We start from the raw sequence: 24,878 nt of genomic DNA on the forward strand, positions 1-24,878 counted from the left end.
ATGAAGCAGCATAGAGAATGAGTGAATGGCTAGAGACAGAGTGGGGTAAGCTCACTTTCCCACAAGAATTTTACACTTATTTTAACTATAAAGGAAGATTCATATATGGGTTCTCATTACCACACATTGGTACCCCAGTTTCTGTATCTCTATCTTCACCTCTCTACATATAAATTCAATAAATGTCAATCAAAATTGCTCATGAATTACTCTATTAAATTACTCTATCAGAATGGGAAAAAAATGACATTGTACCAAATCTGTCCAACAAATGGGACAGCTTCATCTCACTATTCAAAGAAGATATCAGTCGAAGTAAAATTTCCCATGATTGACTTTATTCGTTTTTTTCTCAGGTGAAGAGAACGAGGACAATTATAAGTGTTCTACCCAAAAAATGTTTCCTCTGTCCTATTATTTAAATAAATGCAAACTACTGATTATTGAATAAGAACAACTAACTCATCCATTCATTCATTGAGTCATCAAATAATTACTGAGTGCCTACTAAGTGAATGTGAGACTATAAAAGTATCTAGGTCATGATTTCTTCAAAGATTTTATAGGCTAACGGGGAGAAAAGGCTCCATACACAAAGAATTGGAGAAGATAAGATAATGGTCAGAAAAGAGGCTCAAAATTTTATCAGGATTGTCAAAGACCATGTTCACCGGTGGCTAGGGGAAATAGAAATACATTACTAAGGTGGAATTCTAGTTAAGCCCCTAAAATCGGATAGGATTTTGAAATGAACCATTGGAAGAGAATAGACATTTCCGATGGAAGTAATGTATAGTGTAAGCGATGATGGAATGGCAGGGAAATATAGAATTGGAGAAATGGTTACTCTAGTTTAAAAATCAGGGTCTAGGAAAAGGATGATGTAATCTGAGGCCTGTAGCTGGCACAGTTACTGGGGAAAAATAGTTCAAACGTTAGCAAGAGATTTTTGAGGAAGAAGGATTCAAAATTTTGAACACTGCTGAGCCTTGGACTTTATTTAGATGGTAAAGGGAGTTACTGGAGATATCAGAACACAATGGGAAGACGGATGTAGTGTTGATAAGGACGCTGGATGGAGGTAGGGACACCAGATAATGAGTTAGTGCATTAAAGGGAAAAAGTAGACAAAAACTAAAAATGGAAACGAAAATGGAGAGACAAATGTCAGAAGTGTTGGCAAAGTTAAGTCATTAGACCCTGGGAATAGTTTGAATGTAAGGTGTGAGATAAAGAATAGAGTTCAAAAAATGATTTTTTTTTTTTTTTGAAATTTCAACCAAGTAACTAGAAATGGGATAGTTACAAAGCAAGGAAGTCTGCCGGAAGTAGTTTCCTGGGGTCGGGGTGAGGACAGTGATGTTTGGATTTTTAGACTGATTCTAGAGATCCAGAGCAAACCTAGAGATGAGGATTTGCAGGTATTTCCTAAAGAACAAAAAATTTTAAAAAAATAGGTGGTTGTAGGATTAAAACCTTCATTTAATAAGGAAGATTAAACATTTTTCAAGCTAATAGAACAATTAATTACTCAAACTGGTGACCATGTTATGCTCGAATTTGGGACCCCCCAAAGACCACCAGAGACCAAGATGGATGTAAGCAGCAAAGAGGTGTTTATTGGGAACTAGCTCGGTCCTCCACGGGCACACAGCAACTGGTGACACTGAGAGGCCCCGAGCCCAGGGTTTGCAGCAATTTTATACACTCTTTGGGGAAGACAGGGACTTCACATACATCACAGCATCTCTTAGCAAATCATCACACACCACGGGAAAATCATAAAACAACTCTAAAACATGATTAGCACATTCACTGGCAGGAACAAGTTGGGTAGGGGTGATTGGTTACTACAAGAGGGGGATTCGTTTGAACTGATTGGTTTAAGCCACAAGGGGAGTATGTGCTGAACTACATGGTTTCCCAACATGTTATCAACCAACATAAACTACTGGGAGGGTCATCTGGCATCCCAGGTATTTTCCCTGTCTCATACTGATTGGTGGTTGCTAGGGGGTTGCTATGGGTCCTCACCTAGCCTGACTGAGTCAGGGACATCTGGCTCCTCAGATCTCTCCTGTTATTTGTAGATAAACAACTCAGCAGGGTGGGTATGTGCCTAGGAGTGCTCTGTGGGTCTTTCCAAGGACAAGGGTCACACCCCCTTCCTTGGACAGGCTTTGCTCTGAGGTAGAGGCTGGTTTTCCAACCACTGCACATCTCTTCAGCAAATATTTCTTAAAGACAGATGTTGTATCACAGAGCAAAATGTCTATGTAAATTGCTTCTTTGACTTTAAAACTGAATAGTATGCTCTTTACATATGATCTTGGAGGGTGTTTGTTTCTCAGTTCTATGGGAGGTGAGTTATAAAGTTTCCTATCTATCCCTAAGCTAAAACATGTTAGAGAAATATTATCCTGTCCCCATGGTTTTACTTTCAGTAATTTAATATCATCTATTTAAACAGTCACGGGAAGAGAAACTTAGGCTTTCCCCCCAGAAAACACATTGAATAAATAAACATTTATTCCCCAAGAATTAGAGATCATTTTCTTCTATCTAGTGGGGCGTGCATTTTATATATATCTGTTTAGATTTAATCTGTCTCCTGAGGAAAAGTTGTCTTGATGTACCTGGATGAGATTTGACCTGCGGCTTCCTTTCTGGCTATACAATAATAAGATTAAAAGCAAAAATAATGATATAAATTTGTGGGCAAAAGCTTATTGTTCCTGGGGTGAGGGACAAGTTCCTTTCTATAGAAAAGGTTCAAAATTGTAAGGGTCCCGCGAAACGTCGGAGAAAGAGACCACCAAGTGACCACTCATGCAATTGGCAGAAGGGGGGATTTATTGAACCAGCATGCTGGGGCTCCGTGCCCACTCAAGAAGGGAAAGCAGCCCAGAGCCCCGAGCAGGGGCTGAGCACTGCTTAAGTACACTTTTTGGGGAGGGCGGAGGGCTTTGTATACATCAGAACAAATCATCATTAGGCGCGGGAAAATTGAACAACAACTCCTAAACCTGATTAGTTCATTCATTGGCGGGAACAGGTCAGGCTGGAGTGATAGGTCATTCCTAAGGAGGGGGTTACATTTAAACTGATTGGTCCAGGCCCTGCAATGCCTGCGTGCAACCACACAGACCCCTTCAGTTATTAAACAACCAGACAATCAGGGGAAATGTTTACTGGGCGGTTCTAAGCATTGTCTTAACAGCTAACTCAGACCTTGCAGCTTAGAAACTTTTACAACACCCAGTCTTTTACCCTTTAACTTTTACGCTTTAACTTCAATTTCTTTTACCCTTACAAAATGTAACCTATGCATATTGCCCTCCCACGGTTAGCCATTCACAACAAGAATTGATGAAAAAGCCAGAATTGTCCCCCAATTTTCTGTTCAAGCTCTAACCCTCTCAAAGTGAAGCATCTAGAATTGCGTTTTTCTCCAGTCCAGCCACAGGAAAGTGAGTCAGTGTGTGTGACTTCAATTTTTTTCCCAAAAAATGCCACTTCAAAGAGTTTGTGGGAACCCCCTAAGTTCCCTTAAAGTCTGAGCTATTCCAAGTCTACCAAGCGGTTGTCCTCTGGATATGTGCTCCTTTAATTGAAATGAAAATGAGATGTTTAAGAGGCACAAAAAAATACATATGAATAAACAGGAACGCTGAGTCAAAAAACTAATTATACCTAGACACTTGCATTCTGCTCCTGTAAGGCAGAGCCAGGAGTCTTTGCTCTTAATTGCTTTATGCTCCCTGTTTTAAGAGAAAGGAAAACTCTTCCAACACTTCATTTATCTGCTTTTGGTTGATGGCTCCCAAGCCCCAGCTTCTCTATTCCCTAAGCCCCAGGCTCATATTATTGGATCCCTTATAGACACTCTTACTCAAATTCCAAGTATTTAATGTTAGATGCAATTTTACCTCTCCTCTAAATTTTTACCATTTTAACTTCCCTGCCTGGCTTCCATCCTTGGACTTCTTTCTCTCTCTCTCTCTCTCTCTCTCTCTCTCTCTCTCTCTCTCTCTCTCTCTCTCTTTCCCCCATCAGTGAGTAGTAGCAAGTTCATCATGTTTTCTTATCTAGTATACAAGTCTTCCTTTCATGTCACTTATCCAACATCATTTAATAAATAACTGAATATTCTTCTCTTCCAGTCAACTCTGACCTTTCATTCTCTTTCTTTGGTACCAGGGATTGAACCGAGGGTGGCTTAATCACTGAGCCACATCCCAATCCCTTTGTATTTTTTTAAATGTTTTGTTTTGAGGCAGGGTCTCACTTGGTCTCCCGGGACTCACTAAGTTGCTAAGGTTGGTCTAGAAGTTGCAATCCTCCTACCTCTGCCTCCTGAGCTGCTGGGATTATGGGTGTGTGCCATCATGCTCTGCTTACTCGCTGTCTTGAATGCTAGATTTATTTTGTCTCCATGGTACATTGGTGCTGTTCCCCAGATGTGGCACCTATTATTTATGTCATTACAAAGTAACATCTCTTTTACTTTCTTCTGATCTCATCTCTTCCATGATACTCCACCTTACAATGAAAGTTCACAAAAGCCTTCTATTTCTCTGATTTTTCTAAGACACATTCAATCTACACACTGGTCTTTTGTCTTTATAGAATTTTTAAATCTCTTAGTCTGTTTTGATCAAATTAGAAGACATTTTTATCAAGTAACTTTTCAATTTCGGTCACCAAGTTCAATGCCACTGAGTTTCAGATTGCATATGTCAAAGGAACCCTTTGAGCTACTGACAGTCTGGTGCAAGACACATTTCAAGCACACAAAAGACTGTGAATTAAATCTTATCAAATAAATGTCATGACAGACTTGTAAATTTGACATCTTGTCACTCCATTGTATTAGAAACAAGAGGACAAACTGGACTACTCATTCTTCTGTATTTCTCAGTGCAATCAACATAGAATATGTAGTTCTTACCAGACAAACCAACATAGAATATGTAATTCTTACCAGACAAACCAACACTGCTGCCCCAGGGTCAATCACGTGCTGACTACATACTGTATATTAAATGATTTACATACATTTTCTGTAATCCTCTTGGCCTCATGATGTGGGCATTATTAACTCCATTTCACAGATAAAGAATCTAACTCTAGCAAAAGTAAGTGGCATGGCCAACGTTTGTAGCCAGATAGAACTAAAACTATTTGTATACTATTTCTTACTCATTTCTGCCCAACTACTAGAGAAGAGGTACTTCTGATATCATCTCTGATCATTTGCAGATAACACTTTTGAGAGGAGCACAGTGCTTATGTATGTATATGATGCTAGACATGAAGTTATCATTGAGATTCATTCCTTCATTCCTCCCTCCCTCCCTCTTTTTTTTTTTGTGCTGGGGATCTACTCAGTGCCTTGGGGATGCTAGTCAGGCGCTCTCTACTGACCAGCCCTCTATTACTAACATTTCTTCAACAAATCTATTTCCAAAATATTTGTGGTTGGAAGCTTGAGACACATTTTCTTCATCCTTTACCCAAAATGCCCCAACTCCACCTTTGCCTTATCAATTGTATGTATTGCCTACTTAAAGGATAAGAATAAAATTAGTTTTAGCTTGAAAAGTAGGTAACAGACTGCCTTCAACTCTACAGAAAACTTGACTTTTAATAAATGTCCATCCAGGCTCTGGTTCCTACAGGGGTTATTAAGAATTACATCCTCCTTCATATGCGCAGGACTTCACCTACAAGGAACCATTAGTGCTAATGGGTCATTTTTTATTTTTTTCCAATCACTCCAAGGATCAAAAGGAGAAGCTGCAACTTTGATGAGGTGGTAATGGTACACAGGACTGAGACCACTTAAGAGTCTCCTTTGTTCTCTTTGTATGGCATCCCACCAAGGGACTTTAGACCACTATCTGCTATGTGAAGGGTTTATGAGGACTGTACTAAGTGGTGGTGCTAAGTGCAGCTTCAGTAATGAAAATGAGCGTTAAGTCCCTACTTACAAAGCCAAACACATCCACCTTGATATGTTTGAGGCTTGCATGCTGCGCTGCTTGAATTGATATTTTTTGCTCTTTAGTAACACAGGGGAAAAATTACTACTTCTCTTCACTGAGCTCTAAAAAGTTATCAGGCAAATAAGTTTGCTAATAGAAAAAAAATATGTGTTGTGGTAAGAAGTGGGGAGAGGAAGGAAGGAAGTGCATTTTAACATTAGCTCTGTCTTTAAGTGGTACCTTCCGCTTTCCCTTTTGTTTCTTGACTTTTTTTTTTTTTTTGTACTCAATCCATTGGATGACTGAAAACTCTTACTGGGTACTCAACTGTTTAGAGCCAGGTACCTGGCACCATGGGAGAATCGAAAACAAATTAAGACTTAGTCTGTCTTCTCCAGGAAGTTGCAATCAGAAAGAGGAAGATTTAGTTGTCAAAATCATTGCATGAATAACTTTCAGTACTGAAGTTCTTCACCTCTAAGGCCCAAAGCAGAGACAAGAACTTTATTCAATTCCTAGGATTCTTTATTATGACAGGCATTAGGTCAGGAGCAGAGTTAAAATTTCCTAACCACTTTAGTTCAACACATAGACACAGGGAGCAAGCATATCCTTGCATTGATATTTGACATGTAAAAGTAAAATTCTCAGCCCACATTCTCTGATGTGTAAGAAAGGTAACTTGATTTTTCTATAACTCACCTTGGCTTCTATTTTGAGCTCTGATTCTTTTGAGTTAGTGAAAATATAATCTCAGGAAATTTCAGTCTCCTTCTTTCCCTGGAGTTAAACCTAAATTATTTAGGGAAGGGGCAGAATTTCCATTGTACTTTTGAGAGGAAGAGAGAAGTAGCATGGAAAGTGGTCTCAAATATTCTAGACTCGACTCAGGTAGGTACCCCCTGATTTACTACCAGGACTCTTTGTTCTTGTGTGTGTGACCTCTTTGGGTCAGACCTTTTCTGCAATTTTTTGACCACTTGAAAACGGTTCCGTTGTTCCCACATTACAGTGTAGAATGGAAAGCTGTCTAGCCCCTAGCATGTCTAAACACACCATACAGCCATTTCTTCTAGGGGATCTTACTGCTGTACTAGGTTCCCCCCAGGGAAATTCTCACAGATCTACATTATTCCCTTAAACCTACCTGAGATTTGACATCCACCAGGGCTCAGCCCTTAAACTGTAAAATCATGCTCTATTTTTGGTCTTGATCAAATGATTATGCACACTTAATCTTCTGCTTGCCCAAAGCCTACTTTCCTCAAATATTTATGCACACTTTGTCATGGGAGAAGAGTCCTAAGATTTCCCTGAGAAAGGGACCTCAACTCAGGACAAGTTGGGTTCTTGACAAAAATATCAGAAAGGAATTTAAGGACCTGCATCGGATAGAAGTGCAAATGGAGAATTACTGAGGAAAGTAATGATTATACATTCAAAGGGAAAGAGAGAGAGAGAGAGTAAGAAGCCATGCTCTGGCCTGGCATTATGATATTATAGAGGGATAGTATTAGGGGCTGAACTAGAGATGGAGTCAGGGTAGAGTTACTCAGGTTCTCTCCAGTTTTCTTGGGGCTGCCCTTGCCCTCTCATCATGCTGCTTTCTGTGGCAAGGATATATGTGCAAAGGTGTGGGCTGGGTTGCTCCAGAGTTGTTCATTTTGCATTTCAATGAATTATGGGTGTTTTCTGCATTCCAGTGGTTCTTGGGCACTCTTTTTTTTTTTTTTAATTCAGTATTATTTATTTATTTTTCTGTATCCCAAATTCCTATTTCAACTTGACTTCGTTCCTCCAACTTTATCTCCTCCTTTCCCAAATAGGGTGCAGGAAAGCCATACTTTCCTCATATAAATGCCTACATATTCTATTTCATTCCTAGAAGAGTCTAGGCTTTTAAGATTCAAATGCAGAAAGCTAATTTTGTGTCTTTGATTTATGACTCACATCCTTTCTGAGGCAACTAAAACACAGTGGCTTAAAATTGAAGTGAGAGGAAAGACAAAGGAGAGAACGGAAATTTGGGGGTAAAAATCAAATAATATTTCAAAAATAGTATCCTATCTTAGACCCAAAACACACTATCCTTTAGTATTAAGGAAAATGGTTGGAAGTCAATAAATCTTTATTTTATTTAAGAGGTAGGAGGTAAGGGAAGTAAACACTCCACTATGCTCAGTACAAATTATACAGGATCAATGACATCCTAGTGAAATATAGCTTTAGTTAGTAAGTTACAGAGACAAATTTCCCAGTGTCTAAGGGTAAGTGGCACTCAGAACAACACAGGATCTCTCTGTTTCAATGTACTCATCAATACAGTTCAGGAGTGTTGGATCTATGGTCAGATTTTATCCTGCTCACGGGTTAATAAGTCAGCTTATTCTTGTTCCAAAGATACTGGCAGAAGTCATGAGATTTCCGGGTTGGGGACCAAGGTCTCTGTTACTCATACTGTAACAAATGGCAGCATAACAGTTCTTCTTGTTCCCATATCTCATGAAGACAAAACAGAGGGGTCTAGTTGAACATAGCAGGGCTTTTCTGCTACAACTGGGAAAAATATGACAAGTGCCCTGAAATTGGAGAGAATGCTTAATTTAAGAGAGGAAATTCAAATTGCAATGAAAAGCTAGAGAAGTAGCTGAAAGGAGAATGTTTTGTTAACAGAATTTGTAGGGAGGAGCAGTGTATTATGGAATTCTGAGGTCATACTACTTAGGTTCTGCCATGATTTGGAGTTTACCAGAGTCACTTAATTACATTTACTGAATGCCACCTGAAAATGGTGGGTAATCGCTAACGGAAAAGAGACAGAATCAAACATAGATTGCACTCCCTTTTTAAAGTAGTAGCCCCTGAAATTGGGGAATCTAAAGATGACAGAGCTGAGCAAAATGTTCCATTACAAAATGCAGGAAAATTGCAAAAATAAATGGATAACAGGTTCACAAATTCCAGAGCAGCATAAAGAGCCCAAAGTTGTATTATCTAACTTTAAAAAAAGGAAACACCTGATGAAAGACCTAATATTCACTTATACATGAACTATTATGAGAGTTGCTTAATAAACAGGATATACAATTCAGGACAACAGGATTAGGAACAGTACAGAAGGTGTGTTGGCTACTAGAAAAAAACTTGAGCTTCTGATTCACTGAAAGACCCAAGGTTTTCTAAGCAGACGTTAATTTAATAAGAAGAGTTTTACAAGAGTGTCTGTTGTATTTTTTCATTCCAATGGGTGCTTCCTATGTGTTCTCCTATTTAATACTCATAGCCACCCTTCAGAATAGATTTTATTGTTCTCAGTTTGAAAATGAAGATACTAATGATCATGAAATCTGCTCAAGGTTTTGGTAAGTAACTGGTTTGCATTTCAGTGCTGGGACATGCATCCCTATGGCCTATGTTCTATCCACTTCCCATGTTGAACTTGTTTAATTCTCCTGGAAATAAAGAAATTTCTTCTAGTTCTAATCTATTATTCAAATATTTCTGTTGTTTCACACTCTTAGGAAAATAATGAGTCATAAATTTATGTTTTATTACTTTAACAAAAATAAGTCTCACTTCTTTTTCTTCCTGCTACTGTATGCTTAATGTCAATAATATGTAACTTTTGTGACAAAGACTTTGATCTTCCCACAGGTGACTTGTATATAGGAGGAGTGGCTAAAGAAACATACAAATCCTTGCCAAAACTCGTCCATGCCAAGGAAGGCTTTCAAGGCTGCCTGGCATCGGTTGATTTAAATGGACGGCTTCCGGACCTCATCTCAGATGCTCTTTTCTGCAATGGACAGATTGAGAGAGGATGTGAAGGTACTAGATCTTTTTCATTACCCTTGACATTATTCTAATTCCACCTTTAAATGAGAATGAATCTCACTAGCCAGCAAAATTCTGCTAACTGGTAGAACTCCCTCTTAGAACTTAGAAATTCTTATCCATGCATTTTAATCAACTTTTTTGTTGCTGTGCCCCCAAAGCCCTGACAAGAGCAACAAAGAAGAGGAAAAGTTTATTTGGGGCTCAAGATTTCAGAGGTCTCTGTTCACTTGTGGCCAATTACATTGCTTTGCCTGAGATGAGGTAGATCATGATGGTGGAAAGGTGTAGAGGAGGAAAGCAGAACAAGACATGGAACCAGGAAGGAGAGAGAGAGAGAGAGAGAGAGAGAGAGAGAGAGAGAGAGAGAGAAAATATAAACCATATATAAAATATAAACCAAAAGGGCACTCCACCAGCAACCCACCTTCTCTGGACACACCCAGTTAATTTCTCTCAGTAGATCAATGCACTGACTACTGCTATTTTCCATTCCTTTGCATTCTATAGTTCACCTAATTAGCATGTTAATCAGTTCTGCTATGCACATTTTATAGCTTACCCCATTTAAACTAGATACCCCATTTAAACTAGAAAAATATATTTACTCCAGTATTAATCAACTTGATCCCACTTTGAAAAATCCACATTCAATGGACTATGAAATAACCATAAAGTTCAGATACCCCATTCTCAAATCACTGTTTGATATGTGTGTACCTGGAAATAAGAGTGTATCCAATGTATTATCTGTTTGGCAAAAAAAAAATAGTTTTTTTATATTACCCAAGGCTCATATTTCACACTTCAGAAATGCACTCAACTATCATCTATTCTTTTGTGCTATCAGATCAAGATCTGTAGGAGTATTTTTTGATCGTTGCTTTCATTTTAGATAATTTTCACATCAACACCTCAGATTATTTGAGCCAATTCTTCTCCATCCATGTAGTGTAATATCATCATGAATTGTTTGGCTGTGGATGTGTTGCTGCTCTCTTTTAATGTTGAGCAGAGTTTGATCCATTTTGAGAATGTTTGATCCACAAGGAGATTTCCTAGGAGAGAAGAAGAAGAAGCAAATGTGAATTCCTATCCCCTGGAAGATGATGAATCATTAATTCTTGGCCAAAATAATGTCATTATATTTAGTAATTACCTAAGTACCTGGAAAGTTTTTATTTGAAAACATATATATATATATATATATATATATATTTTTCCTTTCTGAAGCATCTGTTTCTCTTAAAAGTTAGGTGAAATTCAAACTGTGCTGAAAAAATAAAGGAGAATCAAATTTGGTGGTAACAGAGATTTAACCCAGGGGCACTCTACCACTGAACTACATCCTCAGCTCTCTTTGTTTTTTATTTACAAACAGGTTCTCCTAAGTTGCTGAGGTTGGTCTAGAATTTGGGATCCTGCCTCAGCCTCTTGAGGAGCTAGGATTGCAGATACACACACCTGTGTCTGATTTGAATTCACTTTTAATATTATCACCATATTTATTTTCTTAATTTCAAATTTTGACAGAACACTTTTGTAAAACAAAAAGAAAATATGTGTTTTCTCTTTGTACCAATTCAATAGAGGCAACAAAATTGTTAAGTGAAAAAATTACTTCAAGCAGATGGAGACAAGGATGTGGACATGACTTTAGTTCTTGGAGGTGACTTAATTAGTGAGAAATTATATATTGATCTACTTTAAAGAAAAAGGTCCTGTGTAGTTTTTGGAAAATATTTTTCAAAAATAGGCTTTTGGGGCTGGGAATATAGCTCAGTTGGTAGAGTGCTTGCCTCCCATGCATAAGGCCCTGGGTTCTGTCCCCAGCATCACAAAAGAAAAAAAAAAGGCTCTATACAAGTTGCTTTGTAAGTGCTTCCTCATCTACAAGAAATGGTAAGGATAGACAGACAGACACAGCCACTGACAGCTGATGTTCATGAGTGGGTACAAGAGAAGATTAGGGAAGTAAGAAGTTCTACACAGGGTAGTTGCAGTAATGAACTTGGTGTTGTTCTCCAACCTGATCTAGTAAGCAATTTGGTTAGGATGATTAATTCCACAATGTCTTGGTGGATTTAAATTACCATCTATACATTTTAATTCATTCAGTTGAGAACAATATTGGTTCTTTCCATAGGCTTTACATGTCTGAGCCTTAATAATGTTCACCCCTTTTCACACCCTTTCTCTTTACTCTTAGACTATCACATGCCCCTTCCCTTCTACCCTGAAACTTCCCTGATTCTTGCTTTCCAATATCTAGGTTAACAACTTTAAGTATTTATGTGTTTGTCCTAAGTAGACCTGATGAGAGTCAGGTGTTTTTGGGAGTAGCAATTAAATTATAGATACCCATAAATTATCTCCTGAAAGACAGTTATCTCATGCAGCATGAATTCAAATCACATTGGAATCAATTTCCATAATAATAGAAATAGTATAGCAATCAAATAACAACTTGTCAACATTTTTCATCATTCCTACCCAATGAGACCCACAAATCTCTAAGCTCCTGGCATGCAAAAAAATTCTTGGCCTTTCCTTAAAAATCACTTGATACCTTTCATTTCTAACTTATTTCAGTGGGCAATAGTTAATTTTTAAAAAAAATAAAATGCGTATCAGCTAGGGGTAAAACCTTACCCTGTCAAAGTCTCTTTAATGTTTCTCCAACTTTAGCTTATATCAGAATCACTTGGAACCTTGTTAAAATCCACATTCTCAGAGACCAGAACCAGGGTGCCTGGTAGGGAGCCCTAGAATTTAAGTCTAAGAAGTGCCCAAGTGATGGTGATGTTATAGCACCCACACTTTGACATTTACTGCTTTGGACGGCATGTTCCTGCTTATTTAACAAAAATTAGAGGGCAATAATCAGGTTCACTAAAGTCAAGATAACATCTGTACAAAAAGTTGGTGAAAAAATTTCATCATCTTTTTGTAGACCCACAACATTCAGTCCTAGACTACTTGATAAGTGACAGAAATACTTGTCTATTTATTAAGCAATGGTGCTAATATGTTTACATATGCTCTCTTATTTAAATCCTCAAAAGGCTATAAGTCAGGTGTTATTGCCTTTTTTTTTTAAATGAGTAGATTGAGCCTCAGAGAGGTAGAGTGACAACCCTAAGGTTAGATGCCTAATGACAGGTATTTCAAACTCAATTTTCCTTCCTTGAAAGCCCAGGCATCTAACGATCATCCCCTATTGTTCCTTTGATTTCCATGTATTATAATTTTTTCCTTTATTTTTCTCTCCTTTTCAGACATATTTTTTTAAATCACTTAATACAAATGTCCTTTGGCTTGTTCCCAATTTTAGTCAGTGGTAAAATAAAAGAAACATTATGTAACTAAAGGGGAAAATAAATTCAAGGCTCTGTCTTGTGCAAATGCCTGTCAGTACTTAAGTATTATTCTAGAAGGTGAGTACTTTGAGAAATGTGTCTTGTCAGGCATAGGCATGCATTCTCTTATAATACCTGAATATAAAAAGACTGTTGTGATAATGAAAACAATAATAAAAATAAAGGATGGGTTTGTGCTCACCAAGGTTTGGCAGGTATTCTGAGTTGCATTTCTACAATGTGGGCAGATTAATTTCTAGGGTTGCAGTTTTACTATTTTTAGAGTTTAGCATTGTTTCACAGTTGCATTGCTGATGCTTTTTGGAAAAAACCAAAAAACAAAAAACAGCAAGACTCTAGTTGTTCATCAGTTCTTGCTCCTGTCTGTCCTTCAGCTGTGTAGGCTGGGAGCAAATAACTATCTGATCAGGTAGCATCATCAGGCCTGTGTGAGGATTGCTGCCCTCATCTTAGGAAGGAGTGTACCAAAGAGGGTTGCTTTGAGAGACTTTATTTAAAAAAAAAAACAAAAAACGCTGATTATTCTCAGTCTTAAAGATCTGTAGGCCACTTACCTCTCATAGGTTGGAACAACCATAAAAACTGAGCAATTCAGTAATGCTCAGTACTTTGACACAAAGTTGAGTAACGGTTACATCTATTCAGGCTCCCTGCACCTAAGAGATTATTATTATTATTGCTACTTCTAAAAACTATTATTATTGTTATTATTATTATTATTATTGTTAATATCATCATATAATCAGAATTTATAATATCATGGTTTCTGAATTTGTGAAAATTCACCTAGGTAAGGCTAAATCCAGTCATTTCCTATGAAGAGTACCTTTATTGAGAAAGTTCCCATAGAAATGTGATTGTAAGGGTTATGTTTAAAACCCATTTTACAACATCAATTTACAGAGGCAATTCAGTTTTAATCAGTAAAGTAAGTACCTTAAAGCCTGTCACTATTAGTAGCATCCAATTAGGCTGGCATCTATTTTTATATTTTCAGAAAACCTAAAAATCTTGTTTATTAGAAAATATCTTTAATTTACACTTGGAAACTATTTAGTTGGATTGCATTCCCTTCCTACCCAAAGCTATCCCTTTTATGTGAATCTTTACTGTAATAATTATTCATCAGGCAGTTTGTTAGGGCTGAAGACCATTGTGAAGGTGTAGTTCATATGAACATAACTCTGAAGTCCTTGAGTAGTGTACACCTAACTGGAAAGAGGAAAGATGAATATTCCATACTGAAATCTTACAAAGGAATTTGTTCTAAGGAGAGTTATCTTACAGTTTGTTTCTTCCATCCTCACTACTTTTATCCATTTCAAAAGATACATGCATTTTGGTAGTTTGACGTTATAATAAAGTCCAACTGTTGGCAGTGAATAACTGGTATGACAGTTTTAAGCTTTAATTGCAAGAAAAATATAAAAGACCTAGGGAGGGAAACATAGAAAGGAATAATTGGTCTGTTAATGGTACTTGCATGTTCCAAAAAAGCAACACAGTCTATTTGGTAAAGCATTCATATTTACTCAAGAGAGGAAAAATTATAATAACCCTTTTAATTTTCCTTTATTACATATCATTGGCTCAATCGACCATTATGTACACACACACATACATATACGCACATATGTACAGTACAGTTCTAATACGTTACCGCTTTCTCATTTTGGCTTCTCTTAAGATTTATGGCTGTTAAATTTAATTTGTTTGCTGTACATAGCATTTTCTCCCCTTGACAGCAGCATGCTCTTTTGAATCTGAACATTCTTCTGTGTTTGCCCCATTTCAGTATTGCTTACTAACATTTACTATATTTTGCTTTTTTTTTTTATTTTGCTGACAAAGTTGCATTGATGAAAGCTGACTTGCAAGGTAGATAGCCCTGTGTGTATTCAACAAGACTGAAACCCCATACTACACAGTGGAAAACCTAAAATAACTGTTTTTTACATTTTTGCTGTAACTGTTATTTGGGTTCCAATTTCATTTTTTTTCCCTTCTTGAAACCTCCTTTTGCAGCAGAGTTTGCATAAGGCTTTCAGTCTTGAACTTGTTTGTATAGTGATTGCCTTTAGTGCTTCAATCATACTTCTTTAGTTCTCTGTTTTCCAGTGTTCTAGTTATGATTCTTTAGAACCAGACTAGCATTCTTTTGACTTGTATGTTCAATGGGGGCATGCCATCTATCTGGAGTTTTTCATTTTCTGTTTAATTGCATGAGATCGTTAAAGCATGTGAATTGATACTTGCCAACATACCTATCCAAAACACCCAGCAATCATAACTTTATCCATAGTTTGTGCAGGGAAACATCTGGAACTTCTAGGGCATTTCTGTATAACTCTCTTTGGTTATTTTGCCAATCTTTATCTCAATTTCATGAAGTTATAATCTCCATTTTTCATGGTGCTTCTATTTCATTGGTCTGAAGTTAAGGAGATCCATTCATTTTCTAAAAATCCAAATGGTGACAGAGAGTTATTGATGATGGAGTGAGATTACCTGCTACCATGATCATATTGGAAGCTATGCACTTGCTTTTACTATTTGTTGGTTAAGTTTATTACTATCATGTATTTTGTCATATACTTGAAACTTAAGAAAACCTTCATGTTACAGCTTCTCAGCTCCTAATTCAGGTGTGTGAGCTAGAACTTTCACAACTGGTTTGGACATGTAATTTGAGGTGTTGGCAACTACTCTATGTGATCTAGCTCACGTGTAAAATATTTTAGATTGTTTTTAAAAACCCGAGTTTCCTTTGGAATATTTCACAGGGCCCAGCACAACCTGCCAAGAGGACTCGTGTTCCAATCAAGGTGTCTGCTTACAGCAGTGGGATGGCTTCAGCTGTGACTGTAGCATGACTTCCTTCAGTGGGCCACTCTGCAATGACCGTGAGTACCGCAGTGTACCTTGTCACTCCTAGCTACCATTCCTTATTCAACATCTAAAACTGGGAGTCCTTATGTTCTATGCACTTGAGCTTTCATAACCAAGAGAAGCAGTTCTTTCTACAGGAAGGACATTTCCCACATATTAAATTATTATTCTGGGACATCATTAGCTAAGGGCTGTGATGATGATGATTCTTTAGATTTCAAGTGCAGGTTTGTTTGGTTTTTTTTTCATTGACTAACAGTCTTGTTGTTCAAAGGAACTTTTTTCATTTCCTATATTTGGTGATTCTCCTCTAGTTTTTGAAACTTCGTAGTGCTTTATATTAAATTCCATTTAATTTTGTGAGATCATTTCTTCAGGACTGTGATTTTGGTGACTGGCTCCAAGAATTACATTTTTCTGTATTTCTATATCTAAGTCCACTTCTGCCTTCACTTTAAAAACAATGTATTTAATCTTTGTCCTTCAAGAACTCTCCCTTGTTTTTTGGCCCCTCACATTTTCTTCTTTCATCCCTTGACGTAAGAATGACAATGAAATGCAGCATTTGCATTATATCAGATCATACCTACTAGTGTCTTATCTATATTATAGCAGCCATGGTGGAATTAATTGGTCCTTAGGACAAAGTTTTGCTTCTTAAATTTCAAATCGTCTTGTTTTAAAGCACTTTATCAAAACGCGAAAAGCATTTCCAAAAACGCATTTCCTTCTGCTGTATTAAAAGAATATCCCTGACAAAGCCTCCTGTTTGCAAAGTAGATTATATGCTTTATGTTATAAATACTACAACTTGCAAAGCTAATGTTCTAGGTTATGGGAGAGGGAATGCCATGATTAAAAGTCTGGGGTTTCACAGCAGAGGGTAGACTTGAGTGTGGACTTAAATAATGTCTACAGTTTGTTCTTTCTGACCTTTGTCAATTTGGACTTTATTCATGTCAGTTGATATGTATATCACACTGTCAAAGGTGGAGTCAAACTAAAATATTCCATTGAACTGAGTTGTGGAGGCCTAGAAATATGGTTCAACAGTTTCCCATCCAAAATATTGACGATAAAAGCAAGCAATTAATGTATTACTAAAGAGTAAATTTATACTTGGAAGAAGTCTGCAATGCCCAGGCCATCAGAGATTGAGAACCATCTTTCTCCATTTTATTAGTGTTATCTTCCATCAAATTATAGTAAACTTGAAGCAATAAAAATATATTATTTGTATTGCAAACACTGTATTTCTGCAAAACAAATCACACTTAAAACCAATAACTCTATTTTGAATTACATAAATAATTTTAAGCAAAGACTCACTAAGTACCAATATAAGCAAAAAACAAAGAATGTGTAACCCTTATAAATGCTTTAATAACAATATGCATATACATCTCTAGAGCAGTAACTTCCTGCATTTGTCCCTGTCCCATAGAAAATGACATAGTTATTTTCCAGGAGGACCAGAAGACTGAAATTCTGTTGATTTTATTATGGCAAATTTTTAGTCCTGAATATGATTCTGACAGATGTATGACTACATGTGGTAGTTGAGAGGGCTTTATGGTATGAAAATATTTTTCATTTTGCTAAAGAACATTCTCTGCCAAATTTTTCTTAATCTAGTTTCCATGTTTTACAAAACAGTTGCCATTTGGTTGTGTCAGACTGTGCATCCTCATATACCAGTTAAATATGAAGAATACAATTTTCCGGAAGTATTTGTTGGGCTTTTCCTAAAAGAACATCAAGATCCAACCCTGAGTATCATCCTGTCCAAATCGCTTTTTACAGAAAACTATTTGTATACTGCTCTTGGGTGATAGTAGTAATGATCACAATGATAAAGCTATTTGTTATTTTCTTGTAAATAGGTAAATGTCATTCAATAAATATGTCTTCTGATATGCCTCTTGCACAAATCAGCATTAAAATTGCTTTGGAGAGCTCTCGGAATGCATGCATTTTGATTAAATCATTAGCTCGTACTGGGTTTTCTGGAAATGGGAAATGATTCCATGATTCTCATCTTGGATTTTCTGGTGATTAGGCTATGTAAGCAAAAATCAATATTAAAAGTAATATTTTTATATCGATTATAATTAGTAGAAGGTACAATAGTAATTGTTACTTTGAAGACATGTAAGTTGAAGCTTGAAGTATTTTGCCACATTTTCCTCACTTTTTAAATTAATCCAAATACGTCTTATGTCTACATCTCACTGTTTCTCTATAAGATGCACAAATAGAATTAATGTGATTGAATTTTACCAAACTCCTTTTCTGTATAGAGAGTGACATTTCTTTTTTATAATAAAGCCATATAGGGCATTTTGTTTATTAATGAAGTTATATCTCTAATGTAGTTTATAATTCATAATTTTGGGACTATAGTCTTCAACTTCATAGGAAACAACAACAACAACAGAAAAGGAAATAGGAACAAATATTTTTAATATGGGAAAGAAAACACCACATTAAACATGAGAATCTTTCTCCAAAATGCAAGTTCTAAATGTCATCTATCTGATAATTCCCAAGGAATGGATTATAGTAACTAGAAATTTTTATTTATATTAGCCTGGAGATATAATTAACAATGGGAAGATGGGAATACTTTATAGTATGCAAGTGTAATCTTGGATAAATCATACTAATTAATTGAACTGAAAAGAAGTTTTCAAGAAAGAGGCACTTGTGCAGTGATGCCAAATGCTATTTGGAAGAAATGCATTTGTAAGAAATGCTTTCCTCCATGGAAATTTGCCATCTGAGCGACCCACACATTAACCAAAATGGCATGTGCGGGGCATGTAGTGTTGCATGCTCAACACTGCCAAATTTCAGATCTGCATATCGCTTCTTGAAGTCCTTTCTTGGTTGTTTCCTCACTTCCCTCCCTCCTTCCTCCAATCCATCCTGGACCATTCTCCTAGTTCTGTTCTTCCTTTTCTCCCTGATTGAAAGGTCACTGATTTCTCCTGATTCTCTCAACCACAGGCATATTCTTCCTCCTCTGACTTCTTTAGGGATATTTTACTATTTGATCAATCATCACTTTCTACTTTATAGTTTCTTATATCTCATCTCCCTATAAGACTATGTACTTCTCCTGAAACAACATTTTTTTTTCCTTTTAAATTTTTTCTTCCTTTTAGCTCATAAGCCCAGTATTTTGTATAGCATGTTGCATGTAATTGGTGATAATAGCAACACATTAAACCAATGTAGACTGAATGCATGAACCTTTCAAAACAATTTCTGGGGCATCCTCAGTGGTCAACACTACTCTCTAGATTCATCAGTCTGGAGTTCATCAACCTTCATGTTCTGACCCTGGCCTTCATTTTCATACTTGTCTATTGCAGATCCTTGTCCATATGGTGTGTTACTGCCAATTTACTTACTCATGGTTTTTTGTACAGCATTACACTTTCCAATTTCCTCAGCATTACATATGCTAATCTTTCCACCTGGGGAGTGCTCTCATTCCACCTGGATTGCATTCTTTTCACTATCTCTGCTTGAAAGAGTATCACTTCCTTTTCAACTTCCACTTAAACTGTTTTATCCCATGGAAATTTCTTCAGTTCTCAGAGTTGAGCGTTACCTTTTCTTCTTTGGAAATCTTAGGGCAATAGTGTGTCGCACATATTATTTTATGTTGTAAATATTTGTGAACTTTCTCTTGGGTTGATGGTTTATCAAATGCTTACTGTATGTCAGGTCTGTGCTAAGTTTACATTCATTATGTAACATCTACACATCACCAATTCATGCTTGCACATCACTCATCATCATCAAATCAGTATGTTATTCAGTAATTCTTTTCTGCTTTTTCCCATTGGTCCAGAATAGAATATAACCATATTAGCTAATTTAATGTCAGGTTGGAGAAGATGAATATGGCTATGATCACATGGAAAATAGCGAACATAATAACATTGTCACATTACATTAGAATGGAAATGTAGTGTGCCAAATTACAGTTCAGCTGCAAGGATGTCTGTTACCATAAGGGAGTAATACATCATAATGCTGTTCTTTTGGTGCTATAACTTAGGAGGGTGTGGGCTCTGCTAATAAAAAGACTATTTTCTGAATTCTAAACTTGGTCAAGAGAAACTCTGATACAAATTCATTCTATCTTTTGTATGAGAATTACAAATATTCACAGAAGCAAGGATAAAGTACATTTGACTTTTTTTTTTACCATGGCATTTATAAATATCTTAAGCTTTGTTTCTTATCTTCTTTTGTTGTTTGAAAAGAGAATCAAATATTCAAAGTAATGGAAGTGAATCATAATATATGTGAAAAAAGTATATCCAAGTAATAACATAATAAATTTCTTTCCCTCCTTGAGTTACCAATAGCATTAAGTTGTGGACTGACTTGCTGTTCGTACCATATAGGGCTAAATTCACAATTAGCTATATCCATAGACAGATACTTATTGTAATTGTAATGAGTCGTATTAACCTCGAATCACTCAAGCATTTCTAAATGATGGTCCTTAAGCTTTTTAAAGCAATTTATAAGCAATATTTACTGATAATAAAAGAATCTATCTGTGGGGAACAGGGTCAGATCTGTCTCAGGTTAAACTATAAAGGATTAAAACATTGTTCATAGCCAGCCAGAAAATGCAACAAAAGACAGAAAAGAAAGCATAATACATGGCAGAGAAATGTAATACATAAAAGAAGTGCTATCTTCTCATATTTTATATAAATTTATTTTTGTTCTTCTTATTGGTAATAGACATCATAAAAATAGATACATGAAAGGAACTGTTGGTATTTTCATATTGCACTCAGGCAGCTAGATCATAGTATAGACTATGTTTATGTAAGAAGTGGGAAGAAAAATCTCAAAACAGTAGAACAGAGCTTTGCTTCATTTCAATTATCTAGATCAGTTCGCTGCCTTGTACAACAGCTGTGCCATCCATAACTCTTAAGTCGCCTTTTACCTTATGTACATGCTGCCATTTTGGCTCTCAGAAATCGCTGTCATATATAAGTAAAAAGAAAAAAAAAAGAACAAAAGTAGGATATTGATATTTTTACAAAAGAAGATTATTTGCTCAATGAAACAGGGAAGTTGAGAATTATGAAGACCTATCTACATTAAAAAAAAAAAAGAAAAGAAGAAATCAAGGAGAAAGGCTTACTGGGGATGTTTTCTTTACCTGCTGTCCTCTATTTTTTTCTGAGTTGATGAAAACTCTGACCATGTTGGACCTTAATTTGGCTCTTGTTTGCCGCAGTCTGGCTGGGCACAAATGCCGCAGTCTGGCTGGGCACACAATCACGAGCCACCACACAACTTGTAGATTCAAACAGCAACTCTTTATTCCCGAACTCACACCAGCCGTCTACAATCACGTTCTGGGGAAATCCACGTTCTCTGCCCAAATCCACGTTCTCTCCCAAATTCACGTTTTCTGCCCAAATTCACCTCCACTGGGCTTCTATCTCCAAAAATATACTGTCTGAATCCCGTGAGAACTCAAGGGGAACTTAGGCAGCAGGATACGCCCTATTCCCAGCAGGAATAATCTTAAACCTTAAACCTGGAACCTAAACTGGGAACGCCCTAAACCCGATTATGTTAAACCGGGAACACCCTAATCCGCCCTGGTCCTTGAGCAAGGTCAACTACATTCAATGTCACTGCAAAATGTCAGCAACATGGGGTACGCTGGCAAGGAAATTGTCATACCTACTTGGCTAATGGCTCCCAGCACTTGTTCTAGTCCTCTTCTTCACAAATCTTAGGTAAACATGAAGCTGGCCTTCCCTTTTGCATTACTGTGGTGAATATTATCCATCTCAACTAACCAGGGCTACAGTGAAAAAAAAGTTTTGCCAATCACTTTGGTTAACTATCCTGAAGGGGTGACTGTGGTTCTAATTTTCATAGATACTATTTCAAATGGATCTATGACCACAGTCTCCCTCTGGATACTTTTGTTTCTGTGTGAGTACATTTTGCCAAGATCTGTCACTTTGCCTCCCACCCATAGCAATAATGCAGGTGCAGAATCCAGGCTAGAGTGGAGATACAGCCTTAATCATAGGTGCTGATTTCTGAAACTTCATGTCTTAGGTTTATTTTTGTTTTTAATGTGGATTTTATGAAGGTTTGGTGAACAAAATGAAGAGAAATCATGATGTATTTTCAGAATTCTGCATGATATTAAATATGTATAAATAATAAATAACTTAATATCCATTTGTTAAGAAGATATGTGAAGAAAATAATTTGTAAAATACTTCCCCCACTTGATGGAATCAAATTATCATGTGTTTTTTTCCCCTTAAGAAGGAGTATAAGATTAAACATAATTAGTTTGAACTTTATGAAATATTTTATTTGAAAAGAATATAATTTTGATTGGATTTAAAAGGAAGATTGGATCTGGCATAGGTGGTTTATATACTTCTCTTGTGTACAAGAACTATAAAAATTTTTTATGTAGATCATATCAACATATTTTGCTGTTAAAAACAGGATTAATATGTATGACATGCATGCTGTTTATATTCTAAAAATTTCACATTTTTCATTTTCAAAAAAATCTTATTTTAATGTAAAAAATGAGAATATTGAGAAATAATCTTAAGTAACTTTTGGGGTCAAAATGACTAATTATTGGCAGAAACAGAATTGGAATGTAAGTCTGTCTCTAAAAGCATATTCTACTTTCCACCCATAGTCCATCCAAAAAGAGGTACCTTCAATGTCAGTGCTTTGGAAGTTCCCCAGCAGAAAAATTCCAAAGAGAAGTTAATAATAAGCAGAATCTAACGCTGCAATTTATTCTTATGCTCTTCTGACTCTTAAATTCTTAGATTTAATTTTAAGCACTGTGCTGCCTGAAACACATTCTTCCCCTCAACTATTTCGTTGCCACTTCTAAAGAGGAGCTAAAAATTCAAGGTGAGCTGTTGAAGCACACTGTCACTAACTTGCAGTTCTATTATAAAAAGGTACTGATTAAGAAAGAGAGAAGGGAATTTTCTGTGACAGCCTTTCAAAAATAATAATTTAATATTCGATCATGAAATCAGGCAAAATATCACCTAATGTTCCTTGGCTTAAATCAGATCCACAATGTATTTTTATGATGGGAAACGGGCAGCTCAGATTCAGTGCTGAACAATGAATGTGTTCCAAGTGTTTCATTATGTTAATTACCTTTCAGCTTTTCCTTTATTCAGTTGTGGGAGCAGAAAGAAAATAAATCCACATCAGAGGTTAGCAATATGGTCCTTGAAGGTCTTTGGAAGATATATAAGAGAAACATAAGAAAATGCATGAAGCCCAGGGCATGAAAAATTACTACAGAGATTAATAGTAATGACCATGGGCCCTTCGTATTTGTAGAGAAGGGAAAGAAAGCTCTCAAGAAATGTAGAGTCCAGGAAAAGGTCAAGATAAAAATAACGTTGTGCTTGCATTAAGGGATAATTCACATCATAAGGGAAAAAAATGTTACTGTGAAGAAGATGCCTCTTGTCCAGTGATCCTTTTTTTTCCCTCCTGAACAAAGCATTCTGTGTCTTTAATGAGATTTACTGCAGCAATTAAAAAGGGTAGAATTCTTTTATGGGGAGGAATTACAGTCTTCTCTCCAGCTCTGTGCTGTTATACATTTTTACCTCTCTGGTAGCATTCAACAGCGGCATAAAATACAAGAATGATCTGTTAGCTCTGGGTGTTATGGAGTGTATGATTTTAATGACTCTAATGATCTAAATTCACATCTTTCAGAAAATGACCTAGAGAGTGTGAGGCTTCATCTCCCCAGGATTGGGTGAGATTGGGAGGTACAAAGGCATTTCTTAACTTGAAATAATTTCAGAATGGAGCAAGTTTCATAAAAGGATCAGCTGATAAAGAAAGATGTTTTTAAAAAAATGGGTCGTGAACAAGGAGGAGGCTGCATTTGAAGGAGACGGTGGAAACTGTTCGCGCAGGTGTGAATGCTTCTTATAAATATATAACATATGACCCTTTAAGAAGACAAACAGATGGAATATGTAGCAGAAAATAAAGAATATATTTTGCTTGGTTTCTCCAACTGAGTGGTGCACTGTGTATTTTGATATTTGGCAGTCCTCCTGTTGGAAGTGTTCAAGGCCTCATCTGGATTCCAATAGCTCAGGACAATGCTGACACTGTGAATACTACTGGGTAAAAACAGGCTATTGAATTCTCCAGATTATGACACAATGCCCAGTATACCAGCCATGTTTACACACAAAGTTTTTTTCTTTTTGTACCAGGGATTGAATCCAGGAGTGCTTTGCCTCTAAGGCCATCCCCAGCCATTTTTGTTTTTTAGTTTGAGACAGGGTCTTGCTAAGTTGCTTAGGGTCTTGCTAAGTTGTTGAGACTGGTCTCAAACTTGCAAGCTTTCTGCCTCAGCCTCCTGAGTTGCTGGGATTATATGCATGTGGCACTGTGACCAGCTGTACACCAAGTCTTCGATGGTCACTTGAATGTACAACTTGAAGGAATCCAGAACTGAGGATCCAGATTTATGTAATCATTGCACAGTTGGAGCATTGCTGAAACTGTGGGGTCCGTGTTGATGGCATCAATCATGAATCTGCTCTCCTAGGCCCTATTCAGGGGAAGTGTCCCATTTTGCTAAATTAAAAACAGGAAAGTGTCAGAGAAATACCATTTCCTCTCAGCCGCAGGAGACATCACAGAAGTAATTAAACTGGATTTGGTGTGTCAGGCACATTCCTTTTATTGACAG

At 36.7% G+C, this 24,878-nt stretch overlaps 1 protein-coding gene across 44 annotated transcripts in view; it reads left to right on the plus strand.

Moving 5' to 3' along the window:
- Positions 1-24,878, plus strand: part of Nrxn1 (neurexin 1) — a 1,091,229-nt gene that overhangs the window by 557,976 nt on the left and 508,375 nt on the right. For 22 of the 44 annotated variants that reach the window (XM_048804359.1, XM_048804357.1, XM_048804361.1 and 19 more), the window contains 3 exons: positions 9,642-9,815; positions 15,053-15,079; positions 15,985-16,104. In XM_048804359.1, the coding sequence (XP_048660316.1) occupies positions 9,642-9,815; positions 15,053-15,079; positions 15,985-16,104 (321 nt within the window). The remainder of the gene's footprint in view (positions 1-9,641; positions 9,816-15,052; positions 15,080-15,984; positions 16,105-24,878) is intronic. The other 22 variants (XM_048804363.1, XM_048804371.1, XM_048804374.1 and 19 more) reach the window with 1 other exon arrangement.

This window comes from Marmota marmota, unplaced genomic scaffold, assembly GCF_001458135.2.
Source record: "Marmota marmota marmota unplaced genomic scaffold, marMar, whole genome shotgun sequence".
Taxonomy (NCBI): Eukaryota; Metazoa; Chordata; class Mammalia; order Rodentia; family Sciuridae; genus Marmota; species Marmota marmota.